Genomic DNA, 17,814 nt, shown 5'->3' with positions numbered 1-17,814 from the left:
CCCAGTACTCATCACTTTCGTTTTCCCCCTTGGACTAGTCATCTTACATGTTGGGGCCTCTATGTCTCCCCCTCTTCCCTCAGCACCTCTGCAGTCTTGGGTCTGGGGCAGCCTTCTGGAACAGTGGGGCAGATTTCTTAAGGAGCTCTTCTCCTAGGGGATTCTTCCACATTGGGAGCAGGAGGAGTGTCCAATGAGTCTAGTGCGGAAGGAAATGTGACTTCAGACCTCCCAGGCCCAGGGCCCAGGGACAGTGTGCGTTGCTGAGGCCACACAGCCAGGTGGGCTGCAGCCCCCTGCACACCCTCCCTTCTTCCTCTCTGAGACATTGCCCAGAGCCCTGCCCATAACTGAGGCCCCTTGGGCTTGACTAAACAGAAAGTTCAGGACAGCAGGGGCCTTGAGACATGTTCAGAAAGGTCTCTGACCCAGAGGTCCCCCTCCAAACCTGAGGAGGGTAGGGACAGGCAGGTGGCTACACTTCAGTGTGACTGTAACCACTGGCAGGGCAGCTGGATAGCTGCAGGGCTATGGCTACGTTGGGACCAGGGCTCTCAGAGTGCAGAGCCTTCCATGAGGCTATGGGAAGTGCTCGTGCATTGCTGGAGGAGGGAGCAGCAGATGACAGGGCCGGGGTGCCTGTGGGGTGAGCCCCTAGCTCCAGGCAAGGCACTTGGACCTAGGGGTCTTCAGCCCTCTGAACCTGTGGGAAGGGCTCGGTAAAAGGCCCTCCTCTGCTGGGCGGGGCTCCCAGGCGAGCTCTTCCGCCTTCGGCCGCCAGAGGGCGCAGCAGCCCGTGCTGGGCCCCGCCGGGCCGGTCGCGGAGGCTGACGTCATCGGGTCCTGCGGAGGCCGCCGGGCACAAAGGCAGCTTTGTAGGGCGGCGGCGGCTCCGCGCCCTCGGCGGGACAAAGCGGCCTGGGCCGGGGTCGGCGCCGCGGAGGCGGTGAGGGCGGGGCGGGTGGGAGGGTAGGGCCGGGGACCTGGGACCCCGCCTCTGCACACCTGCCAGACTCCCCTCGGCCTCGGGGCCCCGAGTCCTGGCGAGAGATGAGAGGCTGTGGCCGCCCCCTCAGAAGGAGTTCAACGGTCCCCACCCCCTGTCCCCGCCCCAGTCCCTCGGGCCTTTCCTGCTACCCCTGCCACTGAGGGCTGAGGATCGCCGACTGACAAGGAGAACAGAATCCCACGCCCAAGCCAGGATCCCTTCCTGCCCTCAGCGGTCAGCGCTGGATCCCACTGAACCCCAGATGGGCGGGCGGGGTGGGGGCTCCGGTGCCCTGATATCCGCCCAGCAGGAAGTGGGAGACAGAGATGATTCCTTTCTTCCGTCCTGAGGGAGAACCCTGCACAGAGGGACCATTGAGCTGGCATTGTCTGCCTGATGAACCCAGCGTCTCCCTCCCTGAGTGGGCCACGCAGGATTCTGGCCAGGATCCCTTTGTACCCGGCTTGGCAGTGGGTCTGGGTGGGTTCCTGGCAAGCAGTACTTCCCTGGGTGCAGACAGCTAGGCCCCCACCTGCCCTTGGCCTTCCTACCCCTGCTCTGATTTTGAGAGCATAAGGCTACATTGTCCCAGCACTGGCGGGGGCGGCCTCTCAATTCATCTTTGTCTTTCTTGGTTGGGAAATTCCCAGCCATGGGGGGGCGGTAGGCAGGGGAGTGCATCCCAGGTGTCCTGCACCCCAACAGGAGGGACTCCATGAAGTTGACTCCTGGGGATCCCCCCATTGCCTAGAACTGTTCAGGGCTGTACCTCAGCCATCCTGCATCCCTGGGTGAGGAGAGCCAGAGATTCAGTGCTCCTTGGCTGTGTGTCCCCCAGCATTCTCCCAGCCTAAGAAGGCCCATCTTCCTGACCCCACCCATGGGTAGCTGCATCTATGAGGCTCAGGACCCTTAGGCAGAGCCAGGCAAAGGACCCAGGCTCCTGCTCCCAGACCAAGCTGTGGATCCCAGTTTGAGGTAGGCTGTCTCCAGCCAGTGGGGACCACCACGAGGCTGATCCATCTCCCAGAGGGACCACCCCACTCCAAATAGTTGCTCAGGCTACTGATGTGGTAGCAGCCTCACTATTTTTAACCCATTTGGGAGGGTGGGGTGGGTGGGGAAACGGCTGGGAAGAGAGAAAAAGACAAGCTCTGAGAGAGAGTTCTGAAGAGGGAAGGATGTAGGGAGACCCTGTGGGAGAAGCCAGTCCTGGCCTGCAGCCACTTTCCAGCTCCCCTGGGCCAGATCTCCCACCCCCAGCAGGTGGGTGGAGGCCCCTGATGCCAGGTGCAGAAAGGGGAGGGGGCCCCACTAGGACTGGAGCCTCTGAGGCTGCAGGAGATTCCAAGACCTAGAATAACCCCTTACCATGTTTCAGGGCAGCCCCATAGCTCCTCCTGAGGTCAGGAAATCCTCCCACTTCCCTCAGAGCCCCTCAGAATCATTCCCCCCCACCCACCCCAGAGTGCCAAGCCAGCCATGAAGGCTGGTGAATACAAGTCCTGGCTCCAGCCACCTGGCCTGTGGCATGGCCAGCGAGGTCCTACTTGCCTTGGGAGTCAGGGATGGGACTGCAGCTTCTCTTGGCTGAGGTCTGGGTCCAGGCCCACTCCCAAACCACTGACCCCAATCCTTGGGTCTGTTGCCCTCTAGGGGATTTCATCCCTGCCGTGAGGCTGTGCATTCCCCCAAGTCTGTCCCCTGCCGCCTTTTAAAAAAATTAATTAATTTTATTTATTTATTTTTGGCTGCATTGGGTCTTAGTTGCTGTGTGTGGGCTTCTCGTTGCGGTGGCTTCTCTTGTTGCGGAGCATGGGCTCTAGGCACGCGGGCTTCCGTAGTTGTGGTGCGCGGGCTCTAGAGCACAGGCTCCGAAGCCGTGGCACACGGGCTTAGTTGTTCTATGGCATGTGGGATCTTCCCAGACCAGGGCTCAAACCTGTGTCCCCTGCATTTGCAGGCGGATTCTTAACCACTGCACCACCAGGGAAGCGCCCCTGCCAAGTCCCCCTTGAACCCCCAAAGTGGAAGCCAGCTCCCAGCACACCCCCAAGGAGAGCCTCAAGCCAGCTGAGGTATGCGTGCAGCTGTGTGACCCCAAGTATGTCCATGCCTGCCAGCCAATCAGCTCCTCAGTTAACCACACAGCGACGGGCACTGGTATCCAAGGGGGCAGGGGTCAAGGCCATGGATCTCTTTCTTTTCCCTGCTTTGGTTTCCCCCTTACAGGAGACTTGACCTCACAGGTGATCTTATTTAGGAGAAAAATCGGTTTGACATTCTTTGGCATTTACTCTGTTTTCTGACCTCATTGTGGGTGGAGGGAGTCAAGGCCTGAGTGACTGAATCCTGAAGGGGCCTGAAGTCTCTCTTCTCCATCAACCCCCCCATCCTCACCCAGGTTCAGCAGGCCCAGGAAGGTGGCAGGGCTTCCTGCGGGCACTGTATTCTCGCTTCCCTGTGCCTGGGGCCCCCAAGGGATGGTGGCTGCTGGGGAACCCAGAGCCCTGAAGAGAGGCTTGGACCTGGTGTTATAAGCACCTGGGGCTTCACAGAGAAAAGTGGGTAGTGGGTGATCAGGAAAAGTCCAGCAGGTGGCAAAAGGGCAGAGGGCACAGCCCAAGCTAAGTCCTAGCAAAGGAACAGCTGCCACCTCCCAGAGATGGGGTAGCTGGAGCGCTGGCAGGGTTAGCCAGGGCCGAGCCAGGGAGGGGTGTGTGAATGCCTGGCTAAGAGCCTGGGATGTCCCCCGGGATTCAGCAAGTTCTCTGAGTGAGGAGCTGGGGAGGCAGGGTACTGCAGAGGGGAGGCACTGGGAGGAGGACTGGCAGAAGGACCATGGGGACCCCCAGGCTGGGTACCTGGGGAAGGGGTCAGGCTTCAAGCTGCAGGGAAAGGAGCTGGGGCCTTGTTCTATCTTAAAGGAGACAGAAGTCCTCCCTGAGTTGGGGGCTCTCTGGAGGGAGGAGGGTGTGGGCTTGGGCACTGCTGGGGGTGGGTTGGAGATCTGTGGAGTAAGAAGACTGAGGAATCCCCAGTGGCTGGGGAGAGAAGGAGGTTCAGGTGGAGGGTCAGGGTGTTGTGCTGGGGGCTGGGCTTGTGGCGGGGTGGGGAGGGGGAGGGAAGGGGGCAGGAGGGGAGTCAAGCCTGGGAAAGGGCCCCGTGAAGCTGGGCTGGAAGAGGCAGCAGTGACTCCCTCGAGGCCTCCCGGCCTGCATGCCACAGGATGCCCAGCGCTGAGATGGCAACTGGAGCGCACACCTGTGTACCCCACAGTGTGCCAGACCTGCCCGGCCCACCATTTACAATGGCAGGGCAAGTGAGGAGAGTGATCTGAGAGGTTCAGTCTCCCCCTAGGGACACACAGCTGGTGAGCAGCAGTCAGGATTCAACCCCACCCCCTCTGGCTACTGGGGGGTGGATTCTTGGGGCGGGCTCTGGTCTGCCCTCCCAGAGCATCCCGAGCCCCCAGCCAGTACTCCTGGGAGTCTCTCCCCCTGACTAGTAAGGAAATGTAGCATTTATGTTAATGTATGTTAATGAGTACAGGGTGCCTCCGGAGTCTACTTTGCCGCATTCCTGGCAACTCCTCCCCCCCTCCCCCAGGCAATGGAGAAGGAGGGGAGAGGGAGGCCCCACCCCCAGGGCCCTCTTCCCCCACCACCGTTGGGCAACGAAGAAAACAGAAGTGAGTGAAGAGCTGTGATGTGGCTGGTGGGGGGGGGCTCCCCCATCGCGGAGGGGCTGACCTCAGCCAGGGAGGAATGTGCAGGAGGCGGAGGGCTGGGGCGGAGCGGGTGGGGGTAGGGCCCCAGCTAGAGGCCCAGGGTTCCGGGCGGCCCCTCCCTCAGCCCCTCCACCTCAGCTCTGACTTGGCCCTCAGAAGGGAGCAGGCAAAGAAGGAGGGGAGGAGCTCATCTTTCCAAAAAGGTGGGCTGGGGGTCCTCGGGGAGCCTGGAAACCAGGTGGGGGGTGGATGAGGGAAATGCCAGAAAGACCCTTCCCAGGAGATCCCCTGGAGTGGGTAGCAGATTGTCAGGGAAGTTAGGCCTCAGCTGGGCTTTCCAGGGCCCACTTTCCACCGCTTCCCTCCCCCCATGCCTAAGTCCTCAGGGTAGCACGGCCTAGTACCCACGTGACTGGAAGAGGGAAAGGTTGAGACTTTGGAGCCACTGGCCCTGATGGCTAAAGCAGGTGTGAGTGGGGAGCCAAGGCCCAACCCAGCCCAGGCTGGGCACTGAGAGTGTTGGCTGTAGCCTTCCTCAAATGGATGTCTCACCCCAGCCCAGTCGCACCACCCAGAGTCCAGGCAGGGTGCAAGGGGCAGGCCCAGCTGGCGATGAGGGCTGGGGAGCCAGGTGCTGGGACTTGGCACAATCCACTTATTTCCAGAAGGAAAAACCAAGGCCTTGGCAGGCTGTGCCACTGATAGGCAGCACCAGAGACCCAAGCTGCCTCCCCTGGTTTGTTCCGTTCTGTCGAGACCCAGGCCCAGGCTGCATGATTCCAGAATCCTTGGGGACTTCCAGAGCCCAGTGTGACCCACAGCCAGTGACCCTGCCCCTAGAGGGCTGCCTGCATAAGTTTCCTACCCAGGGTCTGCATACACTGGGACCTGGGGCTGATGAGCAGAAAGGAGACCTTGTGGGGATGGGGACAACTTGAGATCCCACTCCTGGGGATCTCCCTTCCTGCTCCAGAGAGGGGGACACATCTGGAAGTGGGAAGGCAATGCCAAGGGCTCAGGTAGGCCAGGAACAGCCCATTCCCTGCGGCTGGGGGTTGAGTCCCAGGGTGTTGGACAGATGGTGGGGGGTCCTGGTCCCATTTTCCAGTATGGACACTGGGTTGGGGGTGGGGATGAAACAGAGGCTGGGACCTGGGCCTGAAGAAATAAAAGCAGTGGGGGCAAGTAGGGGGTACCGTGCAGTTGGGTAGGGACCTCAAAGGCATTTGCTGATCTTGGCTGCTTGGGTGGAAAATTGTAAACAGCCAAAGAATTTTGTTTGCTTGCATGAGGCCAGGGGACGCTGCCCAGGTCCAAGGCAAAAGAGCCTGGGAGGAGGGAGAGGCCACATCCTGGAAGCCCAGGAGCTCAGGCAGGGGTATGTCACCCCCACTCCCCCTCCTGAAGGCCCCTGGTCCTCCCACTAACCCCCACCCTTCACCTGCCCACCAGCCAGCCAGGCTGGGCCAGAAACACCAGGCCTGAGGTTCAGGAAAGAGGGGCATGGCCCCACCCTGGATGGGCACAGACACTTCTACTCCAGGGACTTGGCAGGAGATGGGCAGCAGAACCATGCACACTTGAAGTGCCCACATGGCCTCCCTCACAGACCCCTGAGGAGCTGCTGATAGCCTTGGGGAGGATGTAGGAGGATGCATTTTGGGGGGATTGAGGGGTAGAAGCCCACCCTCAAGCCCTGGTGTGTTCACCCAGGTGGACCTGAGGGCCCCTCTTGACCATTGTCAACATTCAACCCCTCCAAGGAAGTAGCCCTGGCAGTACAAACAGGGTGTGTCCACCAGACTCACCTTTAGGCCAAGACCCCAGACCCTTCCCAACTGAGGCACTGAGGTGTAGGAGCCCCATCCTATCCTTGAAGCCCCCTTGGGTACCTCACTCTGTGTTTGGTGGGGCAGTTCCTCCCACCCTCAACCTTGGAAGAAAGACTGGAGTTCATGGAGATGGCATAGAATGCCCCTCACCTCCCAGCAGAGACATGGGACCAACGGTCATGACGGGTCTCTGGATGGTCCCACACCCTGCAGTGCAGAAGTGAGACTTGCCGCCTGCCTCCCTGCCCTGCCTGCCCCTCTGGCCCTCTTCTCCCGCTCCAGACTGGCTGTCATCAAAGCCACTGCCAGCCAGGTGGCAGAAGTACTAAGTGGCCCAAGCCCTAAGGAAGGACTGGGGCAGGGTCTTGGGGGCCCATCAAACCTCCACTTGAGAACCCCCTCTCCGACCTCTGACCCTGACCGGCCCTTCCCAGCTGGCTCCTGGGGACTGAGGTGGCAGCTGAGCCCCTCATTACCCACCTCCAGCTCCCCAGCTATGGAGGGACAAGTGAAGAAACGAGTCCCTGGGGGTGCCCCGTCTGACCAATCCCTCTGCCAGAGCTGCCTGGGGCTAGGGGGTCTCTATTGCTTCTTCCTTATTTGCCTTGACTGCCGGCCCCACTTCCAGGACCGCTGCGTGGGGCATCCTGTTGCTCTGAAGCCCTACGGGGGAGGGGTCGGCCCTTACCCGCCCCTCCCTTGTGCCCGCTCCGCTCTGGCCACCAACTCCAGCCGGTCCGGCTGCCTGCCCAGTCACCCGATCCGCCCCGTAAACTTGACGGCGGGGCGCGGCTGGCTTGGTGGGGGCGGGGGCTTCTCCTTAAAGGAGCCGTCAGAGGGTGCCCTGGGGCCCCTCGGCTTCTCCCCTTCTGCAGGGTGAGAAGGGGCCAGGGTGAGGAGCCGCTGATGCCGGAGCTCTCGGTGGAGTGTGGGAAGGCAACCTGGTGTTTTGTGACGTCGCAGACCTCACGGGCCTAGAAGAGGCAGCGGCAAGTGTCAGTGGAAGGAAGGAGGGAGGTGGGAGTCCTAGGGTGGGAGGGGTCTGGAAGCGGCAGAGCTAGGCGGGGGTTTGGGGAGAGCAGTCTGGAACGTGCCCCGGCAGCTGTGCCCCTTGCTTCAATGCGCCCCAGGACCTAGCCCCACGCCAGGGCTACTGTGCCCAGCACCTGCCCAGCCAACTTCTGGGAAGGAGGGTGGGCATTGCAGCCAGAGCCTGGCCCCATCTGAGAGGTCCAGGGAAGGGCTCTGGCTCAGAGAAGTGGAGGGTCTCAAAGACGGGGAAACCCTGAGGGCAAAGACGGGATGGAGAGGCTCAGGGAGTCTCTGGAGGCTGGAGAGGTAAGGGCAGCTCACCCGAGCTGGGGGTGAGAATCTGCTTCAGGCCCTTGGCTCTCCCCACTTGATTCCTCTTGGGTCTGAAGTCTGAGCTCACAGAATTTCTGTGTGTGACCAGCCCCTCCCACCCTCTGGGGTGGGGAGAGAGAGGTCAAGCAAAAAGCTGGGGCTGCTGGATCCAAGTGGGAGCAGCTCCCAAATCAGAAACTGAGGTGTCTGCCCAGCCCTGGGTCTCCCGGCTGCACTTCTCCCTCTGAGAATTGGGTTTCCGGAGTGTCTCAGAGTTGAAGGCAGTGATTGACGCTGCAGTTATAATTTGCTCACCTGCATGTCCAGAGAGACTCATACACTTGTGCACAAACACATACACACATGTGCAACACAAACACATATGTACTTACAAAGTGTACACACCCCCAGACATGTACACACTGTGTAGACATGCATACAATGCCGTGTGTGCGCACATGCATGCCACACCTACGTGTGTAATACAACACACATGCCACATGGTTTCACATAGATATGTACACATAAGCCTGCATACACACTACACACACACATACACACTGCAAAATACAGATACACAAAGGGATCCATAGAAGCACATTCACACTCACAGACGCCCACACCATTGGCTCCAGCTCCAAATGTGCTTCTGTTCCTCTGTGGGCCCGTGGGTGCACAGCTACCTCCAGAGGCCTGACCCCCCTCCTGTTACCGTCACGCCCATGACTGTCTTGTTTTGCTCATTGCACTTGGCACCACCGCAATGACTGCACCAACCTGAGTCCTCGTTGGTACTCTGCCCCCTAGGCACGCAGAGTTTGTGAATTAATGCCCGTGAGTGTGTGTACAGGAGGGCGGGTTACTGGGGAGGGTGACGTGGTGGGGCAGGCGCCTGCCAGTATGGGGTTGACCCCGATGGTGTGCCCAGCGTGGGTGTGTCTGTGATTGTGGCCAGGCAGGGCACCCTCCAAGGGAGAGGAGGGCTTGCAAGTGGAATGCGACCCCCCAGCCTCTTTCCCCTAGGGGCTGTAATCTGATCCCTGGGGACTCCCCCCAGCCTCCCTCCCTCGCTCTCGCTGCAGCTCCTTCTCTTCCAGATCCCGGGGCAGAGTCCAGGGTGGCTCAAGGCTCCTCCACACACGCCCGCTGAACCCTGAGCTCCCTGAGCTGCAGGGATGGGGCGGGCTGAGGCCGCCGCCATGATCCCAGGCCTGGCTCTGCTCTGGGTGGCGGTGCTGGGGGGTGCTGCCCCCAGCACGCCACGCCTTCGCCTCTCCTTCCAAGGTAGGTGCACCTGGCAGGCGGGAGGGCCCACCTCAGGGTGGGCAGGAAAGGGGCCCAGTGTGGGTAGGGGGCATTGTGTTTGCTGTTGCACTGTGTGTGTGCCACCGGCTGGGTTGGATTGGGGGCACGCTCAGGTCATCTCCAATTAACCCTTTCCTGGCCTCAGTCCCCAAGCGCTCTGCCCACATTCTCCTCATGCTTTCCCAGGAAGCATGGCAACAGATCCTGCCTCTGTTCCATCCCCTGCTCCCAGGGAAGTTGAGGTGTGGGGACCATTAGAGCCCCCTTCCCACACCCCCTACACAGGGTGGTTACTAGGCAGTGGCATCATACTGAACCTAGGCTGGTGGCAGAGAACCCTCAGCCTGACTTTGGGGTTGGGGTTCTGGCTGTCCCAACATGCAGGCCTACCCCAGAGCCCTTGCCTCCCTGTGTGCTCGCCTGGAGACACTACTTGTCTGAGGTTGCCCTAGAAGCTCCATCTGCTTCCCCCATGGGGGCAGGGTTGGGCTGCACTGCCCACCCTGGAAGCTCTGCCCCTGGGTGGGCCTGTCCCCCTGAGTGTAAACTCACATGCGTGTAAATTCACATGTGTGTGGGCCAGGTCACATGTACAACCTTGGCCTGGGAGAAGCTTCTAGCATGACTGGTGAATCCTCAGTGGTGTCCCCACCCCACAGAGCTCCAGGCCCAGCACGGTCTCCGGACCTTCAGGCTGGAGAGGACCTGCTGCTACGAAGCTTTGCTGCTGGATGAGGAGCGTGGGCGCCTGTTTGTGGGCGCCGAGAACCATGTGGCCTCCCTCAGCCTGGACAACATTAGCAAGCAGGCCAAGAAGGTGCCAGGGACCCCCAGCCTCAGCACTGCCCCGGGAAAGAGCCCCAGGACCCCACTCCAGGCTTCCTGGAGGATGGGCCCCCTGAGTGGACGACACCCTCAGCATAGAGAACATCCTGGATTCCCTGACCTGTGTTCTCCCTCCCCCACCCTCCCCATAGCTGGCCTGGCCGGCCCCTGTGGAATGGCGAGAGGAGTGCAACTGGGCAGGGAAGGACATTGGCGTGAGTGTTGGCTGCCTGGGTGGGAGTGGGGAGGGTCAGCCCCTCACTCTAGAGATGGGCAGTGCTAAAACAGAGGCCTGCCTGTTCTGGCTATGATGGGGGCAGGAGGGTTGAGGTGGCTGAAGTCCAGAGGTAGTGAGTCAGGGTGGGGGCTATGTGATTCTTCTTGGAGGCCTCTGCGTCATGGGGGGCAATGCAGACATGCTTCCCAATGAACCCATTCTGGTGAGAGGTGAGCCGGGCTGGTCACCAAGGGCACCTGAGTCCCTAGAGCCCATGTTAGTACTTGCCTGGGCTAATGCAGAAAAGAAGGGGTGGGAGTGCCACTGGTGAGCTGGGAGCCCTTAAGGCCACCTCCCTGGGGGAGGCCTCATTGTTCCTGCCCCTGCCCGCGTGCGCGCTAGACTGAGTGCATGAACTTCGTGAAGTTGCTGCATGCCTACAACCGCACCCACTTGCTGGCCTGTGGCACAGGGGCCTTCCACCCGACCTGTGCATTTGTGGAGGTGGGCCAGCGGCTGGAGGTAAGGCCAGGTCTGGTCAGGGAGGGAGGTTGGGAGGGTAAGGAAGGGCTTACAGTAACAACTCCCCCCTGCCTCCCAGGAACCCATGCTCCGGCTGGACCTTCGAAGGCTAGAGGATGGCAAGGGCAAGAGTCCTTATGACCCCAGGCATCGGGCTGCCTCCGTGCTGGTGGGTGAGTCCAAAGGCTGGGGCCCCAAGAGAGCTCCTGGAGCCCCTCAGAGACTCTAGCATCTCACAAAGTCCCAAGACCCTCCCTAGAGCCCCAGGGATCCCCCATAGCCTCACTGACTCCCCAAGAGCCCCCAGAGCTCCATAGTGCCCCCAACCCACCACAAGAGCCTTTGGTTTCACTAAGCAGCCTTGCCATGTCTACAGGGGAAGAGTTGTACTCGGGAGTAGCCGCAGACCTCATGGGCCGGGACTTTACCATCTTCCGCAGCTTGGGTCAGCGTCCAAGTCTCCGAACGGAACCACACGATTCCCGCTGGCTCAACGGTGAAAGACTGGTGGGACTGTTGGGAGGGGGCCCTCATCTCCAACAGAGCAGGTGCTGAGTAAGGCCCATAAAGGGAGTGAGCAGTGAGTGCTCACCAGGTAGCTACCCTGGGTCAAGCCCTGCACTAGGCACTGGGTCACAGGATGGACAAGATAGGTATGGCCCATGCCCTCTTTGAGTTCACAGATCTCAGAACGAATACACAATAAGATCAGTTCCAATGGCCAGGAGATATAATGAGAGAATGGAGAGGAAGGGAAAAGGAGACTAGGCAGCAGTGGTGGTGGTGGGAGGGTTGGGGAAAGGAAGCCACCCTGCTGAGAAAAGGTATGCGCTAATGCCCAAAACACAGCAGGATTGCGGGAAGAGCATAAGAGCATTCCAAGCAGAGGGAATAATTAGTGCAAATACGCTGGGGGCAGGAACAAGCCAAGGAACAGACTCATGAAGGGAGCAATGATAAGGGGTCTGGACTGTCAGCACAGGGTAGGGCCAGGGTAGATTATTCTAAGAGTGATGAGACCCAGCAGAGTATTTGAAGCAGGAGTGGGGGCATCTACTTCCTGCTAGAGAGGAAGATTCATGAGTGAAGGTAAAACCAGATACCCCATATCCCTCCTTTTTTGGCCCACTGGCACAGAGAACTGCCAGGGGAGAGGCGACAGGCCCACCACTGGCCAGGGTCCGCCTGCCTGTGGGCCCAGGTAGCCATGGTCTCTGCTGCCCTCTCGTGGTTTCTTCTTGACTCGCAGGCCCTCTTCCTTTCGATTGTGTCCTCCGGGAGCACCATGTGAACTTGGTCCCAGAGGCTGGGTGGTCAGCTGCTGCCCTGAGGGCTTCTGCCAGCACGAAAGAAAGGGGAGGCAGTGCCTGGGCCTCCTAGCAGGGGGCAGGGCCAGGACCTTGCTGACCCCACGCCTCCTGCTGTGGTCAGAGCCCAAGTTCGTCAAGGTCTTTTGGATCCCGGAGAGTGAGAACCCAGACGACGACAAGATCTACTTCTTCTTCCGTGAGTCGGCAGTGGAGGCCACCCCGGCCCTGGGACGCCTGTCTGTGTCCCGCGTTGGCCAGATCTGCAGGGTGAGGAGTCCCTGGGCCACATTCGGTGATCCTGCCACCGCCCCTTTGCCTGTCTGTCGGGGCCTCGCCCTCATCCCCTCCTACTGACCCCGCAGAACGATGTGGGTGGCCAGCGCAGCCTGGTCAACAAGTGGACTACGTTCCTGAAGGCGCGGCTGGTGTGCTCAGTGCCCGGTGCTGAGAGCGATACGAACTTTGACCAGCTCCGTAAGTGCCAGGAGTGGAGGATGGGGTGTGGGGAGGGGACGCAGGGTCGCAGACCCTGAGCCTGGCTGTGCACCCTCCCCCAAGTTGGTCCCTTCCCTGCAGAGGACGTGTTCCTGCTGTCCTCGCGGGATCGCTGGACCCCGCTGCTCTATGCTGTCTTCTCCACGACCAGGTGAGGTGTGGGAGGTAGTGGGGCAAGGCTGGCTAGGCCCCACTTGAGCCCCTTACTACACTTACATCTTCACCTGCAGCAGCATCTTCCAGGGCTCCGCAGTGTGCGTGTACAGCATGAATGATGTGCGCCGGGCCTTCCTGGGACCCTTTGCACACAAGGAGGGGCCCGTGCACCAGTGGGTGTCCTACCAGGGCCGTGTCCCCTACCCCCGACCTGGCATGGTGCGTAGCCCAGGGACTCCCACCACAACCCACTTAAAGCTTCAGGGGTGGAGAACTTGGCCTGGGGTTTTCTTGGTGAATGTTGTGTCTTCTTTTTTTTATGGGTGGGAAAACATCATCTTCATTAGACAGGGCTCCTTAGGGGAAGGCCATGTTTCCCCCTCAGACCCCCAAAGGCAAGGCTGGAGTTCCTCTCTCAGATTCCCAGGGCAGGGCTCTGTCCAACACCCGCCCCCTGTGCGTGCGCACGCACACACACACTCACACACGCTCCAGGTTCCGGGAGGTGTCCTGTGGAGGGCTGCCCACCAGGCCTTCATATCTACATCCTTGTCATGCCTCCTTCCCACCCCCCAGTGCCCCAGCAAGACCTTTGGCACCTTCAGTTCCACCAAGGACTTTCCTGATGATGTCATCCAGTTTGCCCGGAACCACCCCCTCATGTACAATTCGGTCCTGCCCATGGGCGGGCGCCCCCTCTTCCAACAAGTGGGTGCCGGGTACACCTTCACCCAGATCACTGCGGACCGTGTAGCAGCTGTTGACGGATACTACGACGTCCTCTTCATTGGCACAGGTCAGGGTCCTGCCATGACCACCCACAAGACCCAGCCCAGGCTCTTTGGCCTGTTAGTGGAAGCTCCCCGTTCAGTCCCATCTCCATACTTTTCCGGGGGCTATGCCCCCATCTCCTCCTGCATGCTGCTCTGATTGCTCCAACCCACATTCTACACCATCCCAACCATGCAGAGGGTGGAGGCCTCAGAGGTGAGGAGACCCCTGGCCCCGGCTGTCAGGGAACACAAGGAGTCACCCTTCTCATCCCTGCAGATGCTGGCACCGTGCTGAAGGTGATCTCCGTCCCCAAGGGTGGCCGGCCTAATGCTGAGGGGCTGCTCCTGGAGGAGCTGCACATGTTTGAGGTGAGGCCTAGCCCCCATTGCCTGGGGTACCCCCACCCCACGGAGCCCTGATCGCAGCACCCCTCCTCCCTCTCAGGACTCAGCTGCTGTCACCAGCATGCAAATCTCCTCCAAGAGGGTAAGTGACCAGAAGGCTTGCGGGTGGAATGGACCCAGCCTGTTCCCAGGTGCCCCCACCCCCATTCTTCTCTTGGTAATTACAAGCCCCGGTTTCGAGTACAGGCTCTGCCCTCACTAGACTGTGGGACCTGAGACCTCAGTGTTCCCTTTTGTCAAATGGGGGAAGGGATCCCTGACCTATGGGAGGCGGGCATGGGGCCAGCCTCGGTCAGCTTGGAGCCCCTTGTACCCCTAGCACCAACTGTACGTAGCCTCTCGGAGCGGGGTGGCCCAGATCCCGTTGCACCGCTGCGCTGCCCACGGCCGCGCCTGTGCTGAATGCTGTCTGGCACGTGACCCTTACTGCGCCTGGGATGGGGCCGCGTGCACGCGCTTCCAGCCCAGTGCCAAGAGGTGGGTAGGATAAGGGGCGGGCTGCCTGGAGGGAGTCTTTATCCGCCCCTGGCTAAAAGAAGGGCTCACGGAGTCTCTAATGTCCCCTCTCCCCAGGAGGTTCCGACGGCAGGATGTAAGGAACGGCGACCCCAGCACACTGTGCACCGGGGGTGAGTGTCCCAGCTGCTCCCACCCGACAACCCTTAAAGACTGCCTCACCCTGCCCTGCCTTGTCTGAATCTGACATTCCCTTTGCCCCCAGACTCATCCCATCCTGCGCTGCTGGAGCGGAAGGTGTTCGGTGTGGAGGGAGGTAGCGCCTTCCTGGAGTGTGAGCCCCGCTCGCTGCAGGCGCGCGTGGAGTGGACCTTCCAGCGCGCGGGGGAGACGGCCTACATTCAGGTGAGCCTCCCCCTACTCCCCTCCCAACCAGGCCCTTGTTCCGACTCCTACGTCTAGGAAGTGCCCGCCCTGATTAATGAGGCCCTTGGCCTGCTCCGCACATCTAGATGCTATCCAGCTCCGCCCAGTGAGTCTCCGCCCAACCAGACCCCTAACGCCCAGTTTGGCCCCTTGCCTGCACTGCGCATCCTGGTGAGGCCCCATTCCTCTAACCAGGCTTCTGACGCCCGCGCCACAGCCCAGATCGAAGGAAGCCCCGCCCTTGCCCCGCCCACCGGGGTGGTCTCTGACTCGCCCCCACGTTCAGGCGAGCCCCGCCCTGTTCCCTAAAGTCCCGCCTCACGCTGATCCGGCCTACAGGTGCCCGCAGAGGAGCGAGCCGAACGCACGATGCGGGGCCTGCTGCTTCGCTGGTTGCGGCGTGGGGACTCAGGCGTGTACCTGTGCGCAGCCGTGGAGCAGGGCTTTTCGCAGCCAATGCGTCGCCTGGCGCTGCACGTGCTGAGTGCTGCGCAGGCTGAAAGGCTGTCCCGGACCGAGGAGGCTGCGCCCGTCGCGCCGCCGGGCCCCAAGCTCTGGTACCGGGACTTCCTGCAGCTGGTGGAGCCGGGCGGCGGTGGTACGAACTCCCTGCGAATGTGTCGTCCGCAGCCCGCGCCGCGCCCACCGCCTCCCGTGTCGCGGAGGAAGGGCCGCAACCGGAGGACACACGCCCCAGAACCGCGTGCTGAGCGGGGGCCGCGCAGCGCAGCGCACTGGTGACTCGGCCGTCCCCACGCTGGGGACTGGGGAGGTGGCAGCAGCAGGGAGAGGGGGCGGTCAGACCCTGGGAAGCAGCTAGGGCCCCGGCACACAGCGGTTCCTGGTGGAGGGAAGACACCGACCCGACAGGCCCTGGCCAACAGGCAGCCATGCCGGCTTATTTATTAACAGAGAATAATCGTTGAATGCACCCCCGATAGGGGCGGCCCAGGCTGCGCACAGGGTCCAGCTGGTCAGGAGGAGGCAGAGAAGCAGGGTCCCCGAGCAACGACCTGGGTGGGGGAGTGCCCAGAATGCCCACCCTGGGGGAAGAGCCACCTCTTTGGGCAGTGAGCAGGAAGCTGTGAACAGGCTGGGGGGGTGGGGGTGGGGCAGGCCGACTGTACTAATGCAATAAACATGTTATCAGCTGAAGCTGGAACGGCCCCATCAGACAGCCGCTGGTCTTAGTGTTACTGACCCAGGTTCTTGGACTGTTTAATCAATAGAAGTTGGTAAGAGACCAGATGAGAAATTCGGGCAAGGCTTTATTGGGGCTCATGCTGCAGAACAAGGGAGTGAAAATAAGCAACAGGTGCCCAACAAGCAACAGGTGCCCTTGCTTGCTTGCTGGGGGAACAAGGGTTTGGGGGAGGGTGGCTCCGAGCTGGTTCGTTAAATGGAGTGAGAGTAAGGGCACATCCAAGGGTCAGGCCAGAGGGATGGCTTAGGTGGTCTGCCCACCCTCTTGGTGGTGTCGTGGGCAGGAATCCTGAGTAGTCCCCTGCTTTTGCTCCCAACACCTCAGAAGTGGCAGTTGGGTTTTTGGTTTTTTTGCGTCTTGCTCATAATTTGCCCCAGTTGCAGGTGTGTGTGGTTATTTTTAGTCCCTTATAGTTTCTTGTATTCTGTTGCTCCAGGAGATGTTTGTCCACGTGTAAGCACTGCAGCAAAGGGTCCCATGTCCCAGCCTGTCTCATTCCCCCCTGAGGGATTCTACACCCTTTATTTTTAAGGATTAAGGGACTGAAGTTCTCTTCTTCTGAAATGTCTTCCTGCTGGACAGGGGCTGCAGATCCTAACCTACCCTATAGGTATAGAAGTCCCTTGCTGACTGTTTTAGGGACCTGGGTTACCCTTGGCTGGAATGGGTTGAAATCCTTGAGCCATCATGAGCCTTCCTTGAAACTGCTGAAGCCTAGAAAACACAAGCTTAACCAAAAGCTTAAACAGACAAGGGCCAAAAAGGAGAAGAACAATAATAGCCACAAGAGAGCCTAGAAAGGGAAGGAATCAGGTTGACTTTGGGAGGGCTTCCCTAACTGCTGACCAGACAACGGAGGCGATATCACCCCTGCCAAAATTGTGAAGCCAGTCTGCTTGGGTGTATATTTCTTTAATATTAACTTCTATCTGTCCTGTGACACTGATTTAGGTGCAGCAGGAAGTAATAGTTATCCCACAGATTCTGCCTTGTTCTGTCAGAAGGTAATCAAGAGCTAGATGATTATCAAGAGCTACATTAACCAAAGTAACGAGAGGTCTTAAGTCCTCTTAAGGCTTGCCATGCCTGTTTTATCACATAACCAAGCTGTCTGGTGAGATTTCTCAGTGTTGCTTCATGATAAGGGAAGCCTCCCCATGGGGCTGCCAGCCCCGCCCCTGCTAAGATCATTCCTAGTGCTCTCCGGGTTTGGTGGTGAGCCAGAGTGGTCCTGTTATAGATCACAATCCCTCTTAGCCCTATAGTCCCTAGAGTGCAGTCTCCTATGAAGTGGACATTATCAGTGCAGTTATAGGCCATAGCTTGGTTGGAAAAGGACAGGGTCTGGCCATAATTTTCTAACATATGATGGTTTGGATGTCCACAGAGGAAAAACCCTTCAGGGGTGCAGGCCTGAATGTCTGTCTCACAGTGGTTAAGATTTGATAGTCCTTGAAGGGCATAGCTATCGCTACTACCTGTTCAACTAAGGGAGGACGGCAAACTGTTGTTGGTAATTTAGATCATATGATGTTATAAGAATCTCTCTCTCTCTTTTATTGTTTTTTGTCTGTGTGGGATCTCAGTTCCCCGACCATATATTGAACCCGGGCCACAGCAGTGAAAGCCTGGAATCCTAACCACTAGGCCACCAGAGAACTCCTGCAAAGCTCTTGTTAATGCAGTTAGCTCAGCGTTGTGGGCCGATGTCTGTGGTGGCAGGGCCTTGGTTTCTGTGACTTCATCTAGACCAACTATGGCATACCCTGCCTTCCGAGTTCCCATCTCTATAACACTGCTCCCTTCAGTAAACCATTTGACCCCAG

The 17,814-nt window shown here is 59.6% G+C and overlaps 1 protein-coding gene across 9 annotated transcripts; it reads left to right on the top strand.

Moving 5' to 3' along the window:
• The first annotated feature begins 20 nt into the window (after positions 1 to 20).
• SEMA3B (semaphorin 3B) lies at positions 21 to 15,920 on the top strand. Of its 9 annotated transcripts, XM_082637458.1 has the most exons (22): positions 21 to 281; positions 2,952 to 3,066; positions 4,598 to 4,679; positions 5,990 to 6,770; positions 7,387 to 7,545; positions 8,992 to 9,178; positions 9,859 to 10,016; positions 10,177 to 10,239; positions 10,644 to 10,763; positions 10,843 to 10,936; positions 11,140 to 11,259; positions 12,195 to 12,340; positions 12,436 to 12,547; positions 12,650 to 12,719; positions 12,802 to 12,943; positions 13,301 to 13,520; positions 13,775 to 13,866; positions 13,943 to 13,984; positions 14,222 to 14,379; positions 14,476 to 14,531; positions 14,624 to 14,763; positions 15,124 to 15,920. In XM_082637458.1, exons 6-22 carry the CDS (start codon positions 9,070 to 9,072, stop codon positions 15,523 to 15,525), a joined length of 2,244 nt encoding a protein of 747 aa, XP_082493584.1. In that variant the 5' UTR covers positions 21 to 281; positions 2,952 to 3,066; positions 4,598 to 4,679; positions 5,990 to 6,770; positions 7,387 to 7,545; positions 8,992 to 9,069; the 3' UTR covers positions 15,526 to 15,920. The 9 variants fall into 9 exon arrangements, with proteins under 9 accessions (XP_082493584.1, XP_082493581.1, XP_082493582.1 ...); XM_082637454.1 differs by lacking the exons at positions 21 to 281; positions 2,952 to 3,066; positions 4,598 to 4,679 and having other exon boundaries at positions 5,990 to 6,096; positions 7,426 to 7,545; positions 12,799 to 12,943; positions 15,124 to 15,919; XM_082637453.1 differs by lacking the exons at positions 21 to 281; positions 2,952 to 3,066; positions 4,598 to 4,679 and having other exon boundaries at positions 6,010 to 6,096; positions 12,799 to 12,943; positions 15,124 to 15,919.
• The last annotated feature ends 1,894 nt before the right edge of the window (positions 15,921 to 17,814 follow it).

Source organism: Mesoplodon mirus, assembly GCF_964341445.2.
Source record: "Mesoplodon mirus genome assembly, chromosome: 12".
Lineage (NCBI taxonomy): Eukaryota > Metazoa > Chordata > Mammalia > Artiodactyla > Ziphiidae > Mesoplodon > Mesoplodon mirus.
This window is presented reverse-complemented; position numbering and strand designations above follow the sequence as displayed.

What these genes read in the sequence shown, in the direction of transcription:
- SEMA3B (XM_082637455.1), top strand. Translation starts at nt 9,070, where the DNA reads ATGGGGCGGGCTGAGGCCGCCGCCATGATCCCAGGCCTGGCTCTGCTC. An exon ending in TACGAACTTTGACCAGCTCC is followed by an intron (nt 12,548 to 12,649) that starts GTAAGTGCCAGG and finishes CCTTCCCTGCAG; the next exon opens with AGGACGTGTTCCTGCTGTCC. An exon ending in GCTGTCTTCTCCACGACCAG is followed by an intron (nt 12,720 to 12,798) that starts GTGAGGTGTGGG and finishes CTTCACCTGCAG; the next exon opens with CAGCATCTTCCAGGGCTCCG.